Genomic DNA, 23,549 nt, shown 5'->3' with positions numbered 1-23,549 from the left:
AATCAGGAAAACCAACATGTTTGAATTTTTCAACGGCGTACCTGTGAGGAACAGTATCGAACGCCTTCGAAAAGTCTATGTAGATCGCGTCAACTTGCATTCGGCGTTCCATTTCTTTGAATAGTACGGAAGTGTAGCATAACAAATTTGTCGTGGTAGAGCGATGAGGTAGAAAGCCATGTTGGTACTCCGAGATTAGCGGTTTAGCAGCGTTGATCACAATCTCGTGTACTAGAGTTTCGAAACCTTACCCAGACAACAAAGAATCGAGATACCACGGTAGTTTTCCACATGACTCAATGTTCCGGTTTTATGAATGGGTATCATGAAGGCGATTTTCCATAAACTTGAGAAAGTTTTTTCCTCTAAGGAACGGTTGAACAGCAGCATTACAGGCACCACCAATGATCTGGCACAGTTTTTCAATAGTAACGGCGGCAGATCGTCGACGCCAGCACCCTTTGAAGCATCCAACATTGTCAGTGCTCGTAATACATCGTCGTAGGAGAAATTGCAAGGCGGTAGATCAACGTTATAGGAAGGCACTTGACTAAAACACCCTGGCCGAAGTTGCGGGGCCGTCGCCCTGTACACGCTTTGGAAAAAACTGGAAAACAGATTTGCGGCTTCCTCGGGTGTGTTAGCCGTAACATCGCCGTATGTCACGTTTAACGGAACTCGATTACCTGATCGTTGGGACTTGACGTACTTCCAAAACATCGTAGGGTTCCGCTTAAGGTTGGATTCTAATCTACTTACGTATCCTTGGTAGGTCGATGTGAGCAGTTCGTTGTACGCCGACTCAACCGAGCGGAGCATCTCTATATTTTCGTTAGATTTATCAGAAAAGAAGCGATGACGCACCTTTCTGAGTCTGTTTCGCAGATTACGCAGTTCAGTCGTCCACCAAGGATGTTTTTTTAATGCATCCAAAGACCGTCGACGAGGCACATGCGAAGCTAGAATCTCAGTAAGCTTGTCGTAAAACATGAACACATTTGCGTCGACTGAACAACCATTTAGGTAGTGCTCCCAGTCAACAGATGCCAGTATGGTGTTGAGATGCTCATAATTACAGCGCTTGAAGTCAAGTTCGGGAGTGCTGGATTCCGAAACAACCTGGGCAAGCACAGAGCTGCGAGTGTCTAGCTGCAGTACGAGTGGCGGATGATAATCGTCTGAAGTTAAAATCGGATGCGGAGACTGCAGTACTTCGAAATCATTAGGGGAATTCGAGAAAACCAGATCAAGCACGTTTCCGCTAGAGTTGACAAAGGGATTTAGTTGCACCAGACCACACGACGACAAGGAATCTACAAGAATCAGTTCCGGCTCACTGGAAGCGTTCAAGGACAGGTATCCATTGATGTCATCATCGAAGCACCACTTCAGGCGGGGAAGATTGTAGTCTCCCAGTATCAATATAACGTCGATATCTGCAGCTTGATCGGCAATCCTCTGTGCAGCCATAGCATGCGCTGAATAAAGTGCTGCTTCAGAACAGGGGCGCAAATAAACGTTGCAAACGTATAAGGATCGATTGGGCAATCTCACACGAACAGCAACTTGCTCTAGGTGCTCACAATCGACCAGAGACACAGCCGAGCATTGTAGTCCACATTTGACCGCGACGAGAACTCCCCCACCTCTCGACAGGTCGCTTGTAGCTGCACTACGATCACAGCGAAAAATCGAGTAGTCAGACGTGAGTTCCGAATCGTTAATGTCAGGTCGGAGCCATGTTTCCGTGAAAATGATAACGTCGTAATCGGAGGAAGACAAGCGCAGCTTCAAATCTGTTGTCTTGGTGCGTAATCCACGAACGTTTTGATAGTAGATGGAAAGGAAAGCGTTGTCATGTTGGGAGGAATCGTTGTCCATACGTTCGACCAGCGGAAAGTTCGAGGTTGCAATAGAACTGGCGTCGTAGCATTCAGGTACCTCGCTGCGTGGCGGTTGAAATCCGCAGAAATATCCGCTGAAACCGGAAGGTGGATCAGATGCTGGACTGTTCGTTGCTACATTGTACTTGCCGTGAGTAGATGGTTGGAAGACCCCTCTTCCATTCCCACACACAGGACCAGGACGGCTGTTGAACGCTGGCGGGATAGGCTCGACTGTGGCAGGGGGAGTTGGGGCTTTCATGGAGCTATCATCGTTGCGTCCCGGTGTTCGACAGGAGAGAGGTTGAAGGTCACGTAGATTGCCACTGAAACCGGAAGGTGGATCAGGTGCTGGACTGTTCGCTATTACATCATACTTGCCGTGAGTGGATGGTTGGAAGACCCCTCCTCCATTCCCACACACAGGACCAGGACGGCTGTTGAACGCTGGCGGGATAGGCTCGACTGTGGCAGGGGGAGTTGGGGCTTCCATGGAGCTGTCATTGTTGCGTCCCGGTTTCCAATCGTTGTCAAGATTACGTTGATTCGTGGTTAAATTGAAGATTGCGAAGGAGTTGGTGCTAGCGGTGTTGGGCTTGGAATTGCAGGGGAAAGTCTCCGAAATTTTTGAGAACTGTAGTCCTCAAACTGACGGAAAAGAATTCCCTCAGGCCAGCTAGAGGGGTCTAGAGCCTTATTTTTCAAAGAAGTATCAAGCCCGACTTTGAAGGAAACAAATGACATGTTGCTTGTGTCAGCTCCTCTGGCCACCAATTTAACGACATGTGGATCGATGTCTGTCTCAAGATTGGCTTTAACCATATCCGAAATTGCTTCGTTCGTCACATCGGGTCTAATGCGAGACAAATAGAGCCAAAACTTGTTGGACGGTTTTTCGCTGACTGGCACAGAGACTATGTCCCTGTCAATCGGTTTGGATCCATGTAGACATTCCGTTGTTCGTACCACTGGATCAAGCTCGCGGGGACGTTTTGAACCACGTGTGGAATCGCTGACCGAAGGCCAGCGGTTGAGTTTTGGAGATTGTATCGATGGTACAGGCCTAGACACAAGTTTTTTGATCTCCGTTTGCAGATTAGTGATTGCATCAGTTAGCATTACCAGTGGAGAATTGTCATCTGCTTGGCTCGTAATGGCTCGAAGATGTGAATTTTCGAATGAATCAGCGCATTTGTCACACACCCAATAGAGGTTTTTTCGATGAGTTGGAAAATAACCTAGTAGAGCACGTGACACACCGACGCAGTTCATATGGAAAAATTGACCACAGCTGCGACAAGTGACTAAGTCGATACCAGTAACAGGTTGCATGCATTTACCGCAGTTGTTTTCCATGATCGTTGGTATTAGTCGTTAACGCCTTCCGGTAGACTAAACAGCAACACGTTGATGATGCAAAAAGTACGCGGACACCAGAACTTGATGTCGATGAAAGCTTGATCTTCGATGAGAGATTGCGTGCAAGTTTGGTTTCCAAAAAGTGCCGCAAGATGTCGCTTTTCCCGAAAAAAATTTGCGTAGGGGGGGTGAGAGGGGTTTATTATTGTCACCACTGCACCAAAAATCACTACACGATAATGAAGTATATTCGCCGAGTAAAAGCACAGTTATAGTCACAAATTAAAAAGAATATCACAGAGGACACATAAACTAACGGTTTAAAAATTTATACGGTCAAATACACGTTAAAATATAAACAAAAATCGCACCCTTTGTTCAACACGATTGAAAGCAAGCAGTGTTGCCGTTTTGGTATATAAAGAACTTGTGCGGTTGTCAATTATTCCAATCATTATTGCATAACGATATTCATGAATTCAGTCTGATACTTCACACATATCATTTATGCAGTCGCGGGACGTTGCTAATGAATCTTTGATTGATATTAATAAAGGGGGGGCCAAAATGTTTGGGATAGGCAACTTTTTTTTTTCTTTCACAAAAAAGTTCAACATGCTGTAACTTTTCATAAAGTGCATCAAAAATTCTCAAATTTTGACTGGTTGATATTACATGTGCATTACTGATACAAATTTGAGCTCGATTGTTTAATCTTTCGCGAAAGCCTATTTTTGAACTGTCATATCAAAGAAACCAGTGAACCGAATTGAATGGAATTTTGAAAGTTTATCAACAATATATTATTGCTTCACAAGCAGTGCTGAAAATTTCATTTCGTCATATCTAAATTCAACCGCCTACAGATCATTCTAGAAGCTGAACCTGAGAATATGGTATATAAAGAACTTGTGCGGCTAGACCAGTTCTGCAAGAAAGTCACGGAAAACTCGCAATTTTTCGAATATTTAAGGTAAATGTCACGGACTTCCTTCGAAAAATGCCAATGATATTCACGGTGAATATCATTTGGCATTTTTCAAGGGTAGTCTGTGACATTTACCTTGAATATTCGAAAAATTGCGGTTTTTCCATGACTTTCTTGCAGAACTGGTCTAGCCGCACAAGTGCTTCATATACCATATTCTCAGGTTCAGCTTCTCAAATGAGCCTTAGGTGGTTGAATTTAGATATGACGAAATGAAATTTTCAGCACTGCTTGTGAAGCAATAATATATTGTTGATAAACTTTCAAAATTCCATTCAATTCGGTTCACTGGTTTCTTTGATATGACAGTTCAAAAATAGGCTTTCGCGAAAGATTAAACAATCGAGCTCAAATTTGTATCAGTAATGCACATGTAATATCAACCAGTCAAAATTTGAGAATTTTTTATGCACTTTATGAAAAGTTACAGCATGTTGAACTTTTTTGTGAAAGAAAAAAAAAGTTGCCTATCCCAAACATTTTGGCCACCCCCTGTATTAATATCAATCAAAGATTCATTAGCAACGTCCCGCGACTGCATAAATAATATGTGTGAAGTATCAGACTGAATTCATGAATATCGTTATGCAATAATGATTGGAATAATTGACTGGTTCAGTCAATACTTGATATAATGCAAAACATAAGAATAATACGAAAGATGCAGTAGCCGTAGAAAATGTGTATCTACCAATTAACCTGGAAAACTGAAGTTGAGAGCAAAAGTAGACTCGAGGAATGAGAAGTTTCGCCTTTCTTTCACATCAGTTACTTTTCCTCGAACGGGTATTATAATTAGTGATAATTAATGCTGTTCGGAAAACTTTGCTCGTCTTTTCAGTTATCTTATGCTTAACAGAGAGGGGTAACTTTGTTCGATGCAAACGTGTTTAAGAATGTGTTTTTTTTTGTTATATTGCGCTAGGTCATTCACAATCACAAGGAAGGTGGGAGGACAGAAAACGTTGGAAATGTGTAATTATTGAGGATCATTTCAGTGTGGAAAATCGAGAAAGTTGAGTGCTGTTAGTCATCTGTTGTTGTGGCGATAAGAAAATTAAGCAAAATTCGAAAGGATGTTGGAAAAAGGGGTTCCGTAAAAAGTTCATTCGGTGTAAGTAGTAATCGAGGAGTGAGTTAGTAAAAAAAGGTGAAAAGAAAGAAAACTGGGAAATCGCTTCGATAACGAGCGCATTTTCCCTCATATGAATTGAGTAACAACAGAGACCTGGCCCAAACCGGTGCGCGTAGTTTTCGCCTCTGTATGACGGTTTTTCCGATCGGTGGACCCGTGGGCCCACTGTGGGTGGGCGGGGCCGAAGTCGTGACACCCCGCCGGGGCTCCTTACTGGTCGGATTGCTGACGTTGCTACTGTCTCCTACGGTACCGACGTTGTTAGTTTTAGCACCACCACCACCTGTCCCCCTGTTGGCTGAGTTCGCGCCGCCACTGCCACTGCACTCGTCCTGACTGTGGCGGTTTATCGGTTGCAATTTTTAAAATGGAACCATTTGTCATCACATCATGGCAGCGAGATTAAAAATTGCAATTAGCGCGGCGCAACAGCGTGTGTGGTTAGTGTGGGTTGATTGAGTTTGTACGGTATTTTGGGCGGGGGGTTTTCGATTTCAAACATACGCGCAAGATTGATTACACGACACATTCGGTCAGGTTTGAACGAAAAGAAAAGAAAAAGTTTTCATGTAGCTATATGGGTTTTTTGGCGCATTACTTTTTATATAAGCTTATAACTATTATGAACATGAGGGTGAAATGTGGAAAGGGAAAATGATTGAATATGGGAATCGTTCCGCTCGGTGTTCCAATGTTTTAATATTTAATGTTGTTTTTAAATACTGGTATATCTTCCCTAATTGTGATTTTTATTTTATTAACAAAAAACTCTTAATGGAAAAGCCGTTTGCTCAAAGCCTACGATGCCTGTAGTCATACAAATATTCACAATCCTGCGTCGTTAAATTGTAATGCACAATACTGATGCTTGCCATCGGCCATAGCACGCTCTACAACTTAAAATTTATTGTTCCGACACTTGCAAACATATGTCGATTCACGCACAGCATTCTGATTCAATGCTACCGTAAAAGGATGTGCTCCATAAAACCCAGCTTCAGATGACTGTCAAAACAGTCACCATAACTCGAATGTGCAAAGAAGCTTCCAACCATAAAGTTATTGCTTTTCTCATTATCTTCATGGAAAACGAACTTTTCCACTCATGCCCATTTCCACACAAAATATGTAAAATGAAATACACACACGCCACTCAATGATACGAGTACAAACCACTTTCCCCGGAAGCCGTCACCGAAGACTGGCTATTAACTTATTTTAATACCATCACTAAATGAAAATTGGTCCAACCGGTCTGCCGCAGACATTCTCTCTCTAAGTCCATTTCCAATTCCATTTGCGCACCATTATTGCAACGATATATGGATGGACTTGACCATGGAAAAGCTTACTCGGAATTGTGGCTTTCCGAAAGTTCCTCCCTTGCGTTAGCTGTACAGTATGTCCGTTCAGTTTGATTTTCAAATGGACTGTGCCGGCGGCCGTTGGGCTTGTGTTGTGGTTGTATCAATGAACCAGCTGGCTAGCACCGTCGACCGTTCCAATGAAACGTTCTAAAATATCGATGTTTTTGAAATTTTAATGAACTCAGCCTCAGCACTGTTACAGCTACGGTTTTTGCATAGTAGTGTGCCGCCACCATATGTTCGAAGGGGTGGCTTAAAATGCACCGTTACGGCAGAGCAGTTCATTGAATTATTCCTTGTGGTGTGGTGGATGCGTTAGAGTAACATAATGGGAGCTTACGATTACATACCATCAAAAAGACCACGGATTCAAATTGTCATTTCGGAACTGGAATGTCCATATGCATAATATGTGGAATAGGAGGCTTTTGAGAAAGTAAATCTTGGCATCATGGTAAATGAAGTGCGGCTCTAACAACGCATTCAGCGGCTATATCTCATCAACAACGCTTAAGGAGGCACCACAAAAGCATTGAAGGTTGCGTGGCCCCGGTAAAGTGGCCTGCTAAAGCCCATCAACTACCAAGTACCAGTGAAAGGAACGTACTAATTGAAGGAACATCAGGTGTCTATCGTCACGAGTTCAAAAACGAACCAGAACGAGAGAAGCACAAAGAATGCGCAATTGCTGAAGTGTAGGAAAGTATAGATCGGAACGACATGCGGAGGTTTCATGCAACTAGTCTAATGATGCGCGCCAGTGCGATAACCGGGATTGAGTAAGTAATGGTGGAGCGGCATTTAGAAGAATTGCCGAATGATAACTTAGATGACGACGGCGAAGCAGTGGAACCACTAACACTAACTCGATGAGAATAAGAAAATCCTCCAAGACCTAAGCGAGTAGTTGTTTTAATCAATCAACCAGATCCTTCCAAAAATACTTGGCTGCCTCGGCATATGTTGTATTGCCTGCTCCAGTTGTGATGTCTCAACAACTGTTGTTTTCATTGCATCATCACACTCTAAATTGATTTCATTGTGATCGTGGTAAATTTCTTCCCAGCGCATAAAAAATAAATACTTTCACTATCCTTCTACTTTTTCGGTTGATTCAGTTCAGTACGAAGTACAGGGTTAAGCAGACCCAAACAACCGAGAATTCCGGCAAAATTGTTGACCTGATACCTTTTTTAACGTTCGTGAACGCTGGTCATTTGAACGACTCGCAGGTAGTACGAACTTCTTTAAACCCGCGTTAAAGCGATTTAAAGCTGGTTTTCAAACTGAAAAATGATCTGCGATGTCAGCTAAGTTGGTGGTATCGTGAAGCTGGAGAAGATAATCACACAATGGTCCAATTTTGAGAAAAGCTGGGAGAAACTCAATTTTTGAACATCTCTTAAATGGGTTTCAATACATCGATCATTCATCTACAATAACAGAAGCATTGACTGTCTTTTAAATAAATTGGTATCATTATTTTGTATCTTTTTACAGCGCTAAATAGCTGCTGATGGAAAAATTTCTGGTTTTTGATAAAGAATACAAATACAAAATACCATTACAAAAGTCCAACAATATAAGTAATATAATGGCTTTCAGAAGTTTATTCGTAAGTTCTCGTGTATATTAGGCACCTGCAATGGAAAAAGAGATCAAAATAACACTTTTGGCTCCAAAATTAACATCACATTTTATTAGTATGAGAAATTCTTATAACTCAACTCCAAAGTGTCTTACAAATCGCTCCCAGCTACGTATTTTCAAATCTGAACCACTGTGAGTCATCGAGGAAATAGGAGGATGCGCATTCCGCAATATGAAGTCTTTCAACTTTAGTTAGTTGGATGTTAACGAAGTAATACATCTACGAAGGGTAGCAGGGGAAGATAACTAAGAGTTGCACGATGAGGTTCAGCAAATTGTCAACAGAATCGAAGATCGATTGTCCGAATCCAGGTTTTCACATTCTTCCAACCACTTTTCCACTAGACAGAAATGTCTTGCCAGTTTGCTGCCAGAAAGAGCAAACAAATCAGAAATGATAAATACCGCTGTTTTGTTTGCAAAGAATATTTCTGTTTTGACACCTCTGTATGGAAAATCACAAAACATTGTACTGTCTAGTGGAGACTTGGTGTTTCCCCTCCTCCTGGTACTTGGATCAATGAAACTTCCAGTATCAACTAGGTTTCCTTTCCACCTCCTTCCTCTCCACCAATCCTGGTGAACAGAAGTATGGCAGTTAAAGCTGGGTAATTCGTGCAAAACAGATCAACAGATGCCATTGAGATCACTAGCCTCTACCCTGCAATTCCTATCCCTAACTCCGCGTGGCACCGGCCGGACTGCGAGTAACCTTAGGGAAGATCGGGTAACCAACCTTGGTGGGAACTTTGGTCGTAGGCTGATAGGGAAGGGGGGAGCTTCTGCAAACCTGTTCTCCAGGAGAAGCGGTTCACAACAGCGTCTGATCCCCATGTTAGGGCCAACTGATCAACGTCCGAGTGCCAAGGACGGACTCTAAGCTTAACTGTGCACTGTGGTCCTACGGAAAGTAGGGAATTGAGGTCATGCAGAGGCGCGTGATCGGTTGGTGGCCGATCGACGAATGAATGTGCAGGTTGAGGATTCAAATGCGAGTACGATCGCTTCCCAAGCCACGACTTCAAGATCATCATAGGTGATCTGAATGCTCAGGTAGGCCAGGAGGAGGAATTCAGACCAACGATTGGAAAGTTCAGAGCCCATCAGCTGACGAACGAAAGTGGCCTACGACTCATTGATTTCGCTACCTCCAAAAACATGGCTATACGTAGCACCTTTTTCAACACAGCCTCCCTTATCGTTACACCTGGAGAACATCAAAGCAAATCGACCACGTTATGATTGACGGACGGCTCTTCTCCGACATTATTGACTGCAGGACCTATCCTGGCGCTAACATCGACTCCGACCACTATCTGGCGAGCTATCTGGTGATGGTCAAACTGCGCCCAAAATTTTCCGTCATCAATAATGTACGGTACCGGCAACCGCCACGGTACAACCTTGAGCGACCGAAGCAACCGGATGTCGCCTCAGAATAGGCGCAGAACCTCGAGGCAGTGTGACCAGAAGAAGACGAGCTCGATGTGGCCTCTCTAGAGGACTACTGGAGAACTGTTAAAGTACATCCATTCGGCGAAACGGAAACGTTGAAGGAGGAGTGTAGAGCGATTTTGGAGGAGAAGAACGCAGCACGGGCGATAATGCTGCAGCAAGGACCCCGGCAGAACGTGGAACGTTACTAACATAAGCGGAAGCAGCAGACCCGCCGCTTTCGGGGGGGAAAAAGCGCCGCCTGGAAGAAGCGGAGCGCGAGGAAATGGAACTGCTGTACCGTTCCCATGGATCACGGAAGTTCTACGAGAAGCTCAACGCATTCTGCAACGGCTTCGTGCCGCGAGCCGAAATATGCAGGGATAAGAACGGAGGTGTCTAGATGGACGGACGTGAGGTGTTCGAAAAATGGAAGCAGCACTTTGACGAGCACCTGAATGGCGTGGAGGACGTAGGCACGGGAGACTACGACAACGGAGTGAATGACTACGCAGGAGAGGACGGAAATGATCCAACTCTCACGTTGAGGGAAGTCATGGATGCCATACATCAGCTCAAAACTAACAAAGCAGCTGGAAAGGATGGTATCGCAGCTGAACTCATCAAGATGGGCCCAGAAAAGTTGGCCACGTGTCTGCACCGGCTGATAGTCAGGATCTGGGAAACCGAACAGCTAGCGGAGGAGTGGAAGGAAGGGGTAATCTGCCCCATTCGCAAAAAAGGCGACCATTTGGAATGTGAGAACTTCAGGGCGATCTCTATTTTGAATGATGCCTACAAAGTGCTATCTCAGATCATCTTCCATTGTCTGTCACCTAAAACGAATGAGTTCGTGGGAAGTTATCAAGCCGGTATCATCGACGGCCGGTCGACAACGGACCTGATCTTCACCGTACGGCAAATCCTCCAGAAATACCGTGAACGCATTAACGCGGCATATTACAGTATCGACCGCGCAGAGCTATGGAGAATGTTACCGATGAACTCGGTAACAAAGAAGGTCATTTTGTTATAGTTTTGTTAATTAGTGTATTTCTTTAAATTTTGCCTATTATCAAATATTTTGCTTCACAATATTGTTTAAAAAATTATATTAAATTAAATGTTATTGTTAGTAAATAAAATAAATAAAACGAATATTAAAACCTATATGTATCCTATCAAATAAATAATGTAAAAATTCAAATGATAAAATTTGCTATAAAAAACACATGTACATCCCTTGATGGAAGATAAATTATAAAGGGGATCAAAGTGAAGACAGGGCAACACCGGATCCAGCTAAACGCATTGACTGCTGATGGAGGGGAGAGGAACTGTAGGAGGAGAGAAGAGGAGAGGACTTTTGGAAAGAGGAGGTGGGAGTTGATTGGACTTGGGAACGGTCGGTCACTTAAGTTCGGGATAGGAAGCGAAACAGACGTATTTTGAAAAAGTTCCTCACAGTTAAAAAAAAAAGGTGGATGTGATAGTGCATTACAATCAAAAAAGTTGAGCGCGTAGTGTTCCTGAGGTTTAACCTTTAGGCCGAGTGACGTTTATCTCGAAGGTGAGGTCTGGATTACACTCCGTCAATCGGTGTAACTCCGTCATCCTACGCGATAGCTCAACGGGACGCTCCGGTACGCGCGACGTTGCTTCCTAGCGTGACCCCCGGATTTCGAATACCCGACGGCACCGATTCCGAAACCTACCGCCAACGGTTTCTAGAATCGCGCTCCACCTGTGCTCCAGTGTTAAACCACCTCTGGGCGAGTTCCAAGTTTTTGGCCCATTCGGTCGCCTGAAGATTGTGCCCGCCGGTACGCGGCGGCGTGTTCCCAGCCGACCAAAGTTTCTGCCCGCCGGCCCGCGGCGGCTGCCTGTGAACCAAGTCCACCACCCACCCAGAAGCCCGATCGGAGACAGTCGGCCCCGAAGGACCAGCCGAAGGTGTCCAAACCGGCGTCGCGGCGCCGACGTCGCACCCCTGGTCCCATGACCGCGTGCTCAGCAAGGTAGGCAGCTCAACTCTCTCTCTCCCCTCCCAACGTGTACGTTACGACAAGGGCCCCAACGAACAGCCGAAGCAGTGTTTTTCCCCACGATCCCCTACCGTAGAATAAATCTATTTTTCTTACTCAACTTTATACTTTTACATTCCACAAAAGCAAGAGAGCAATCCAAATCCCATTACTCTAGTGGCCTTCCATTGTTCGCTCGATACGCAGAGGTAAGTGTAGGGTTGCTCAGTTCTCCCGGGTCTAAAGCCGACCCTGAGATAACTTGGAAGGTGAGCTGGCCGAGGCGTACGGACGTCGACACCCCAGGGCGACTGGACGTCCATGGTGATTTCAAGAATCATAGACGAAAACGTCTTTCCTGGGAAGCTGACTAGACTGATTAAAGCAACGATGGACGGTGTGCAAAACTGCGTAAGGGTTTCGGGTGAACTATCCCGTTCATTCGAATCTCGCCGGGGACTGCGCCAAGGTGACGGACTCTCATGCCTACTCTTCAACATCGCTCTGGAAGGTGTGATGCGACGAGCCGGGCTCAACAGCCGGGGAACGATTTTCACAAAATCCGGACAATTTGTGTGCTTTGCGGACGACATGGACATTATTGCCAGAACACTTGGAACGGTGGCAGAGCTGTACACCCGCCAGAAACGCGAAGCAGCAAAGGTCGGACTGGTGGTGAATGCCAAAAAAAAAGTACATGCTGGTAGGCGGAACCGAACACGACCGGATCCGTCTGGGTAGTAATGTTACGATAGACGGGAAAACTTTCGAGGTGGTGGCGGAATTCGTCTACCTCGGATCCTGACGGCTGACAATAACGTGAGTCGTGACATACGAAGGCGCATCATCAGTGAATGTCGTGCCTACTACGGGATCCAGAAGAAGCTGCGGTCTTAAAAGGTCCACCCACGCACCAAGTGCACCATGTACAAAACGCTAAAAAGACCAGTGGCCTCTATGGACACGAGAGGGCGACCTGCAAGCACTCGGAGTTTTCGAGCAACGCATGTTAAGGCGAAACTGGAAGCATTTTCTCATTTTTTCGGGTTTTGATTTTTTATTAAATAACGAAGCAATATTTTCGAAATCGGTTTTCGTGCACATGTAGAGTATGGATCAAGGTATATTCGGAATTTTTTTGAGGTGGAAAATGTTTTTCATTTTTGCAGAAACCATTTTTATGTGAAATTTTGTTCAAAAATGGTTTCTGCAACAACGAAAAACATTTTCCACTACAAAAAAAAATCAGAAGATACCTTGATCCATACTCTACATGTGCACGAAAACCGATTTTGAAAATATTGCTTCGTTATTTAATAAAAAATCAAAAACCCAAAAGTGAGGAAATGCTTCCAGTTTCGCCTTAAGGACGATCTTTGGCGGTGTGCAGGAGAACGGTGTGTGGCGGAGAAGAATGATCCACGAGCTCGCTACACTCTACGGCGAACCCAGTATCCAGAAATTGGCAAAGCCGGAACGATACGGTAGTCAGGGCATGTTGCAAGACTGCCGGATAACAAATCCTGCAATGTTGGTGTCTGCTACTGATCCGGTGGGCACAAAAAGGCGTGGAGCGCATAGTGCACGATTGGCGGAGCAGGTGAAGCGTGACTTGGCAAGCATTGAGCGTGACCGAGGATAGAGAGCGACAGCCATAAACCGAGTAATGTGGCGTTCTATTGATGATTACGTCTTAACTTAAATGTGTTTTTGAGCAAATATTTGTATGTACATTTGAGTTAGAGTCAGGGATGCCATAAACACAGATTTATCTGAATTATACAATTTTTGAGCACCCTTACAGATTTCATTTTATATGAAATACAGATTTTTGAGCTAGAAGGGCTATTTTATTTTCGTCACAGTTTTTTCAAAAAATCATCTGGCATCCCTGGCACGATTTTTCTTGTTTTGTGTAATACGCACAAAAGCAGCAGCTAGCCGAATTGTTCATCATTACCGTTTATTTTTAACTTTGGCACATTCACACACTCCACAAAAGCTCTGTGACACTTCAAAGTTGTATTTCACTACTACATCAATCGCCTTTTCCCGTCGGTAAAGTATTTATTTACTGTTTTCTTCTCCTAGGGAGGATGCAATCAAATGTGTGCGTGGGTTATCTGCATACAAAAATTCAAAATTAAATTTGTATCAGCCTCATTTTAAAATACATGATGTGAAAGCTAATTTATAAATTAGTAGTAATTGATATTAAATTGGTCATCAGGAGTTAGGCGACATGCAGGAGTAAATTCATTCATTATTGTTTGGTGCTTAGATAGACGGGAATTAGATAAAAACTCCTTTATGTTGAAATTTAATAATCATCAAGTGCTCATATGCAGTGCCATTTACACTACTTCTCCCTACACACCACGCGTAAATTGTGCAGCGGCGAGACTAGCTTTCGTCAATTCATGTAAACAACCATTCGATGGGTTCGTATTAATTTATCGAATCGTAAAGACCCGCTTTTATGCTGTTTCATCGCCCTGTCATGTGCCGTATGGATTGCGTGCAATCCCACCGACACACGCCAACCAAGTTTGTTCTTGTATAAATACTTCCGTGGTGCGTACCACAAAAAAAAAAATCGAATAAATTTTCACTCGCTTTGTTTTGATAAGTCGATTTCAACAGAATCGAAGCATCCGTTTGTTTACCACGTAAGCGTGTGCAACATTCTGCGATAGAAGGCGATAGAAGCTCTTGTCAATTTTTAAATCACTTTACATTTGATCACCATATATTTCGTTTTGAGCAAATTTATTTAATAATAACACAATATTCTGAACGCTGCTTGCAAATTTCACTTTTAACTGCGAACAAGTATTGACAATGGAGCGGACCTGGTGTGATGGCTAAAGCACGTGACTATCACGCCGAAGACCTGGGATCGAATCCCACTCCCGACAAACTCACAAAATGTGGGGACTTCGGAAGGGAAGTAAAGCGTGGATCCCGAGATGAACTAGCCTAGGGCTAAAAATCTCGTTAATTCAGATGAAAAAAGTATTGACAATGTCATGTGTTATGGCAGATGATCAAAAGACATTTGATCGAATGTAAGTTAATCGAAGGTCAAATGGTCGAAGGAACAGAAGGCTAAATCGCCAGATGGTCAAAAGGACAAATTACTGAATGAATATTCTTCAGCCTATGTTTATGCTATGGAAACGGCTTAGTAGTCTCGAGGTCTTTTCATCGTTTTTTGTCAAATGCTCTACATAACTCCAATGTTTCAAAACAGAAAGGTAAACAGTGCCGAGAATAAGTGGAAGAAATAGTGACAAATATTAAGAAAACAGCAACGTTAATTACTTATACACCACCTTGATTTACCAACTAATTGACCAGACACTCACAGTTTTATGTAGACCACATGACAAACAATGATAAAACCGATTAACCCCCTTGAGAAAATCAAAGAAGTGGTCGAAACGTTGGGCAAAATCAAATAATAATGTTTCTTTTCCTTAGCCGTTTTCGTAGTATAATTGTCCCATTTAATCGAACTCTCCCAACCCATTATTAAGCCCATGTTTGAATTAAAGAATAGTTTAATAGATATGTATTCACCCATTAGTTCTTTCGATCATCTGTCCATTCGAACATTTGTATTATCGAACATTTGTCATTCGGAAATATTTAATTGGGTTGTTTAGTGAATAAAATATTGCTATTTTCTATAGCCTAATCGAAAAAGCTCATTTTTCTGAGTATAACGTGTTTTTATTGGATTCCAATACCTTTGTTTTGATGGTTAAATCAACAAAACAGTTTTAATTTTCGTGGATAGAATGACAGTTCAATCGATAAAGTGACAGTTCGACCCGAACAAAAAAGTTTCCCCATACAAACTTTAAATGAATTTTAAAAATAGTTCCCGGACTCCAAAAATTATGAAATTTTGGATTTCGACTAATTTTTGGGCGGAGAATCCGATTATGAAATAATCCTGATACCCCTAAAGAACCCAATTCTGTAAACTGTCCAGAGAAAATTTGGAGTTGTCACATTTTCCGGAATTCCATTTCTTGTAACGTCATTTGTATTTGTACGAATTATTTGTATTTTTAACCCTAAACCCCTCCCCATGTCTACGCCACTGCGTTGCGGGAATCGGTTATTCTGGTAAGTGTGTCAAGCCAGGAAACGATAATCCGATAAATGCGACTTAATTGGAATTTTAAATAAAATTTAGCTCCTTTATCCCCCCGCAGTGTACACTACTGTCCATAACTGGAGCAAGTGATTCATTGTTGGTTTTCTTCATTGGTACTGAATGGATAAGAGTAGCAGCAGATTGGAACACCGAACAAAAAAAAACGGACACGCAACGGAACGATTTCCATATTGACCGATTGGAAAATGATGTCATTCTGTGGGCGGTCGATGGTGAATGAGGATATGAAATGAGCGACAGATACTGATGAATGAGAACCCGTCTTCATCGATTTTCCTTTCCTTGATGCGTCGTCGTCCGTTGTCCGATACTCGCCCCATCATCATCGACATCGACACGACGATGGCGACGACGGCCGCTGCCATTATCGTCGTTATCCACGTCCTCATCGTCGTCGTCGTCGGCGCTGTTGATTTAATGGGGGGAGGGGCCAACAACGGAGATCTATCGGAATGAAAAATGAAGATGACTTGCGGTAATGTGATTGCTCCAGCAGCGTCAGCACTCAGCAGGATCTATTCATATAATTTTTCTTATCCTACTCTACGCTGACACTGAAATTGACCGAATTTATGTGTGATAGTGGCGCGCAAAAAAGTAAGCAGTAATATTTATATCTATGTAGGTTGGTACAGAGAAACGAATGCTCGATGACGATTGGTTTCCTGAGAGGCGGCTGCCCCTAGGAAGGCGAAACGCTCGAACGTCGGCTGTGATGATAGATTGTAGGTTCGGATGGGAACCTACCGGAGCAATACTTACTTTGTCTCGTCGATGAAAACTGCTTCAAGTACGCGTGCAGCGTAATGAAGGTTTTTCTGCAGCAGCTCGGCGGATATTTCTCCGCGCTGCAGTTGCCGCAAAAGACAGCGAAGTCTGGAACGAGATGGAGAAAAAAGGGAAATGATTCAGTACCATGAGCTTTTAATAGGATTTGGGTGGATGCATTAAAATCATCAATCAGTTTGCATTTCCAGTAATACTATGTATACATCCCGTGATGAGAAATGGCAAGGTTCAAGTATTGAACCTTTCGTCAGGATGATTTTTTTCTAATTTGTTAATGCGCAGAACTCACAATCAGATGTAATTGATTTCATCCAGCGGTAATGATAATTGTCCTACATTTGTGAGCTGTCTACGAGAACCCTTCTCAAATTACTTAATTATCTGCAGTTCACACGACAAGTTGGCTATTGCCATAACTTCAATCGTGACAGACTAACTCTCTCACTCTTTAATAATCGATAGCTAATAGCGAATAAGTTACCATATTCGGAATAAACAGATGATACACTTATTTGAAAATAGAGCCTCGGTGACCAAGTTCATGTCACATAAACCACATGGCGACCGTGACAGCCTGATGGCAATCAGTTGGTGAAATCAAAGTATCAGCGAATAAAATGGGTAAGAAAACTTGAACTAGAGGCTACCCAAGTAACCACGAAGCTGTATATAAGTGCATCAATTTACTGCTGCATTACTTTAAACATCTTATTGAAGCAATATTAAAGCCGAAAATGGCCCAACTAAAATCAAATTAGTGCCACATATTGCAACACGTTGACAGCCATAGCTAAAGTAACATAAGTGCATGTGCTGTACATTTGCATTTGCACATGCTTAATACGTGCAACACGAAAAACCCAAACAAAAATCTATTTTAGCACCGTTTCATTATCGACGGTACTAATGCCCACATGAATGTTTTTAACCATTTTTTTTTTGTTGCTGGGTCTGAAGTAGAACCAGAAGTGTTCAAGACCCCTAGATGAGTTTCATACGCGCTGGCGCCGTGGACCGCTTCTGCTGCAGCAATAACAACAGGTATTTCATTAACTGAAAGGAAACTGTTCTTCAGTCTCAATCATTGCAGTAGAGGGCAAAACGACTATGTCATATGTAGTAAAATCTCTGTAATCACATTCTGATAAATCACTGATACATACATAATGTATTTAAAAAAAAAATAATCAATATAAGAAAATTAAAACACCCTTCGCACACTGCTAATATACTAATTGTGGTTTCCGTAATTATTGGCAAGTGATAGCAGCCAACAGAAAGAGAAATGATCATCTCTAAAAAGGTTTAACTGAAGAAAGTCGTCGATTGGTGGTTCAAACGGGATTAAGTGGGTTGGGAGTCGAACCAGAAGTTTTGAAGACCGCTAGAGTTGATCGTGAAGGTGATAACTCTTCTTGATTTCATTTGTTTACCATTAGAGTCAAGCTCTTATTTTTGTATTGTTAGAACAACCTTTGCTAGTTTGTACATTGCATTTTTTCAGTTTTTGCAGTGTTGAATTATTGAATTATCGTATATCACCTTTTATTACACCCTAATGTAAAGAAAAATGTAATGTATAATTACATCGATAATGCCAATCTAAAGGATTATTGCATGATAAGTGTGGAATAACTACATTTTGCATTGCAATGGTTGATATTCAGTCCAATTCGTCCAATGATATAATGCTTGTGGTGACTTGGGTATGCAGTACTCAGGCAATAACGAAGTATTCACAACCCACATGAGATAAGTCTTAACATAATTCTGATGTCAGTTACTTTACAAATAATAATCATCCATTTGGCCCAAATTAATTTTTTATCACAGTCGAATTTTGCACACGACCTAACGTACACAAGTTTGCTTGAGTTCATGACGCGGTTGTCTGTTGCACAACAAGTCAACGGAATAAGTTTGACTACCGTAGCTGGGAAATGATAATTCAGTGGATTTTTAAATTATCGTTCACTCTTCGAAACAAGGGTTAAAAGGTATGAAACTGATTACACTCATTCGAAGAGGGTAAAATTGTCGCTATTTTGTAGTGAAATACACTGCCATTGGCTGCTATTGGAAGTGCATAAATTTAAAATGTGCATAAATTAAAAAGGGCCTAAAAAGTAATCCGTAACGTGGGTACATCACCTTTTAGAGCAGTGCGTTGCGGTGTAAGATCTACCAAATACAATTTTGATCTTGATATTTATATTATTTCTAAATATTCCAAGCTTGATATACTTGTTTGTGTTTGTGTAGTGTTAATTAACATTTTTTCAAAAGGATTCAGGTAAATCTATCGTATACAACTTAATACATATAATATTATAATAGTTATTTATGTAATCAGTTGCAAAAAGTTATTTTTTTCAGCACGAGTCGTACATTCATCCAATGAGGTTTGCCGAGTTTGATAAATAGCGAAGAGTGCTGAAAAAATCGAGTTTTGCAACGAGTTCCATACAAAATTTTATGCAATGATTTTTTATTATACAACTCATTTGAGGTATGATGTTATTAATACTTTATATTGCAGATTTTCAACCGAAGAATCTAGTAATTCAACCAAAATGCCATCAAGATGACGAGGAAACCAGTATGAATTGGGAAGATAACTGATTTGAAGCAGTTTAACAATGGTGTGCTGGAACGTTAATCAAACGTATCCTTTGGAGTTTACCCTTCCACTAACAACACCTAAATTCCCGTGACACCTAGGCGTGAGAGATCATAGAGCTGTCTACATTCTTTCATAAGTGTCCACAACTAATCATCCTTTCCCATCCCTCAGCAATCGCAAGGACGTGGCCAGGACAGTTCTCGACCATTATTGGAGGATTGCGTCAGTCTTGTCTAAGAGTCAGAAATTAGCTCCAAATCTTTGTGCTTTGCTTCGGAGGGGAAGGCGGTAACCCTCATAACAGCGGTCTAGGACTGTACCTACCACCTACACGCTAAAACTGTTCAGCACTAAAATGTGTAAGACCTACTCATAAATGCATAATTTCCAGACCACACAAAAATGAGTAGCAGTTACACATTCTCAAAAAACAGCTCGTACACTCTTCTAGATGCGAAATGTTGATATTTTTTTGTTTTCCAAGGTCACTAGTAATCCTACCTAGATTGGCGTACAAAAATTTTTGCGATTTTAACAATTTTGCGGACACTGGAGCTGATTTTGTAAATGTGCAAGGGTTACACATTTTTGGTGTAGTCTGGAAATTATGCACTTTAGTGCTGAGCGGCGTTAGCGTGTACGAATTTGTGTGACTCGCTTAATGCTAATGCTAAAAGGGCATAGAAAGTGGGAAATTTGTGCATACATTAAGTTGGAGTTTCAATGAGAGAATCTGGTTCGCGAGAACAGATCTTGTTCCTGAGCATTTAAGATGGGGCCAAGAGGTCTTCCAAGAAGTTCCCAGAGAGCCCAAAAATTGTGGTTCCAAGGGGCTTTAGGGGCGTTTCAGAGGTGTTTCAGGGGGTTGTTCCAGGGGATTTCAGGATCATTTTATGGGCATTCCGTCAGGTTTCGTTTTAATGAGATTTTGTGAAATTCAGGGGCATTTCAATATTATTGAGAAGATTTCAGGGACGTTTCATGGGCTTGAAGAGCAATGCAGGGGGTCTTAGGAGTTTTTGAAGTGCGTTACAAAGTCATTTCAGAGAGTATCAGGGCGTTTCAAGAACGTGCGTTGCTTGTGGTTTTAGTAGCGTTTGATAGCATTTCAGGGGTTTTCTGGAGCCTATTAAATTCGTTCCCAGACGTTTCAGGAGCATTTTATATTGATTATGACGATTTCAAGGGTGTTTCAATGGGATTACGAAGGATTCAGGGTCATTTCGGGGAATTTCAGGTCAGGGTCGTATCAAAGGGTTTCAAATCCTCTGAAGCTTCCTGGAGTACCTCCGGAATCTCTCTTTTACCCCCACGGACCCCATGTAACGCACCTGAGAGCCTCCGGAACCCCCTAAAACGCCTGCATGATGCTTTGGAAACCCGCCGAAAATGCTCTGAAACTCTCTTAAATGCTTGCGAAATCGCCCTTATTCCTCTCGGACCCCATGAAATGCATCTCAAACAGGGTTGTGAAATGTCACGGAAATGTTATGATAAAAATGTCATTTAATGTTTTTAATTTAATTTGATTTCACTTCCAGTGAAAATTTCCATCCGCAAACACAAACCTTCAATAATGCTGGCTGACCAAGCCATGTGGAAATTAACAGCGGAACGCGTGTAAATCAAAGGGGTACTGCTGTCCGATCAGTTTTGCGCATTTTGAACGCCTTGTCACGCCCAGACCCGTGAACGAAAACATGTTACACTTTGTATACGTAAAATTCAGCATATAAGTAGTTCCGTGACAGAAAATTGACTCCATCCATCAACACGAACCGTAGTTACAGCATCTCAAACATTGCCATTTTGTATGAAAACCGGCGTTTGTCCGATCAATTATGCACCACAGTGTACACCAAGGGTTCGTTCAAATATTACGTAACTTTAAGGGAGAGGAAGGGTGTCTAGCGCTGTGTTACGATTCATACGAATCTTGAAAATTTTCCATACAAAGTTTGTTACGTGGGGGAGAGAGGGGGTCCAAAGTTGTCAAATTTTGCGTTACGTAATATTTGAATGAATCCCAAGGTGTACCGAAAGGCTATACGTTCACTCCAAAAACGAAAGTTTGATAGAGCCCTCGTAGGGGTCAAGTCTTATATATATATATATAATCGACTCAGCTCGACGAGTTGAGATGATGTCCATGTGTGTATGTGTGTGTATGTATGTGTGTGTATGTGCGTGTGTGTGTACAAAAAAGGTCACCTCATTTTTAGATAGTAAATATCAACCAATTTCAGCAACCGATAGTTCATTCGACGGGGCATTTTGTCCTATTGTTTCCTATTGAAAATGGTAGATCGGTCCAGCCTTTCCAGAGTTATGGCCATTTAGGTGTTCCGGATCGGTCCCCAGGAAGGGGCCAGATATGAAAACGCTACAAACCCATGCATGTAACACACCAAACCGCGGCATTTTCGATAACCTGATGAACGGTATGCAAAAAAATAGTCTCAGACCATATCTGAACCGGTAGTGTTCCAGAACCAGTTCCGGGTGTCTCGCCGGAAGTGGCCAAATATGAAAGTGAATCAAACTTGTACATGCGACACATCAAACAGCGGCTTTTTCGATAACCTGATGAACAGTAGGAAGGAAAACATTCACAGACCCTATCGGAACCGGTTCCAGATGTCCCGCCAGAAGCAGCCAAGTATAAAAGTTAACCAAACCCATACATGCGACGCGATAAGTGTAGAAATAGCATAAGTTAAGATACACAGAAATAAAAATTATATTATACGGATAGCAAGAAAATAGTTTCAGACCATATATGGAATAACCGAGTGGTCGGAAGTGGCCAAATATGAAAGTGAATCTAACCCGTACATGCGATTTATCAATCAGCGGCTTTTCCGATAACCTGATGAACAGTAGCCAGGAAAATATTCACAGACCATATCGTAACCAGTAGTGTTCCAGAACCGGTTCCAGATGTCCCGCCGGAAGTAGCCGGCCAAGTTTAAAAGATAATCAAACCCAAACATGCATCAAATCGCGGCTCTTTAGGCAACCTGATAAACGGCAAGAAAATACTTTTAGACTATATTTAGAATAACCGATAGTGTTCCGGAATCGGTTTCGGGTATCCCGCCGGAAATGGTCAAATGTAGAAGAGATCCAAACCCATACCTGCGGCACAATTTACAGCGACTTTTCGATAAAGTGGTGAACGATTAGCAAGTGAATAGGCTCAGACCGCATCTAAGATCTTTTTAAAAGATACCGATGGTATTGCGCAACCAATCTAGGTGTCCCGCCAAAAGGAACCAAACCCATGCATACGACACATCAGCTAGCGGCTTTTCCGATAATTCAATGAACGGTTAGCAAGAAAATAGGCTCAGACCACATTAGACAATATCGATATTCTTCCAGAACCGTTTTCGGGTTTTCCGACGGGTTTTACATGAATCTTGTAACCTATGGTATTATGGGCGCTGTATTGTACACCTGGTACTCTAAACAGCGTGCCACTTCCAACATTGTGTTTAAGCAAGGCAAAAACAGTGGAAATTACAAAAAAAAATCGCTAATTCGGTTTTGAACTGAAAACATAATAATAAAATATAGCCTTCAGTGTTAGGAAAAAAACTTTGTCGAAGACCGTAAAGTTATCTGTGATTGTGAAAGAAGTTATATCCTAGCTTGTAATTACCGTCTTGATATTGATCGGCCTCCATTAATAGTGAAGGTGCTCAAGCAGTCAACTGAAAATTCTGATATTTTTCAGCTCTGTCTATACGTTAAACAAAACGTCGGAATATGTGCCATTAATAAGTTTTCTAATTATATTAAAATTCTTGCTTTTCTAAATAAAGTAGGGGAGACTGGGGAGACTTGATCCCTTTTTCTTAATTTGCCTGTAACTTTAAGAAAAAACACAAAACTAGATCCATTTTCCGTACAGAATGGCTGGTAAACATCTATTGCAAGTTTATACACAACTGAAGGACTGTGAATCATTGTTAAAGTTTTCAAAACTGTGTTTTTATGGAGGCATGTCTTATGATGTATTTTTCAAAAATGGGTCACAATTGATCCCCTTTTGAGCACATGGTTAATTTAAAGGGAAAATAACTCCAGAAGCTTGATATTCATT

General features: G+C 42.1%; 2 protein-coding genes across 15 annotated transcripts in view; both read right to left on the bottom strand.

Moving 5' to 3' along the window:
* Positions 1 to 23,549, bottom strand: part of LOC109418311 (dual specificity calcium/calmodulin-dependent 3',5'-cyclic nucleotide phosphodiesterase 1) — a 760,467-nt gene that overhangs the window by 146,705 nt on the left and 590,213 nt on the right. For 11 of the 13 annotated variants that reach the window (XM_029859409.2, XM_062850738.1, XM_062850737.1 and 8 more), the window contains 2 exons: positions 16,792 to 16,905; positions 5,459 to 5,701 (listed from right to left, as the gene is read on the bottom strand). In XM_029859409.2, coding sequence (XP_029715269.2) covers positions 5,459 to 5,701; positions 16,792 to 16,905 — 357 coding nt within the window. The remainder of the gene's footprint in view (positions 1 to 5,458; positions 5,702 to 16,791; positions 16,906 to 23,549) is intronic. The other 2 variants (XM_029859413.2, XM_029859414.2) reach the window with 1 other exon arrangement.
* On the bottom strand, positions 217 to 3,632 carry LOC134287803 (uncharacterized). 2 transcript variants are annotated; one of them, XM_062850745.1, is made up of 2 exons: positions 2,261 to 3,632; positions 217 to 2,209 (listed from the first exon to the last, which is right to left on the bottom strand). In XM_062850745.1, the coding sequence occupies exons 1-2, from the start codon at positions 2,374 to 2,376 to the stop codon at positions 232 to 234; spliced, it is 2,094 nt and encodes a 697-aa protein (XP_062706729.1). In that variant the 5' UTR covers positions 2,377 to 3,632; the 3' UTR covers positions 217 to 231. The 2 variants fall into 2 exon arrangements, with proteins under 2 accessions (XP_062706729.1, XP_062706730.1); XM_062850746.1 differs by having other exon boundaries at positions 217 to 1,978; positions 2,030 to 3,629.

The sequence above is a fragment of the Aedes albopictus genome, chromosome 2, assembly GCF_035046485.1.
Source record: "Aedes albopictus strain Foshan chromosome 2, AalbF5, whole genome shotgun sequence".
Classification (NCBI taxonomy): domain Eukaryota; kingdom Metazoa; phylum Arthropoda; class Insecta; order Diptera; family Culicidae; genus Aedes; species Aedes albopictus.
The sequence above is the reverse complement of the archived record's forward strand: the minus strand, read 5'-3'. Positions and strand labels throughout refer to the sequence as shown.

Excerpts from the sequence above, each read along its gene's own strand:
- LOC134287803 (XM_062850745.1), bottom strand. The coding sequence starts at position 2,376 with ATGGAAGCCCCAACTCCCCCTGCCACAGTCGAGCCTATCCCGCCAGCG. Across the intron at positions 2,210-2,260 it reads CAACCATCCACTCACGGCAA|TGGCAATCTACGTGACCTTC; the intron begins GTATGATGTAAT and ends TTCCGGTTTCAG.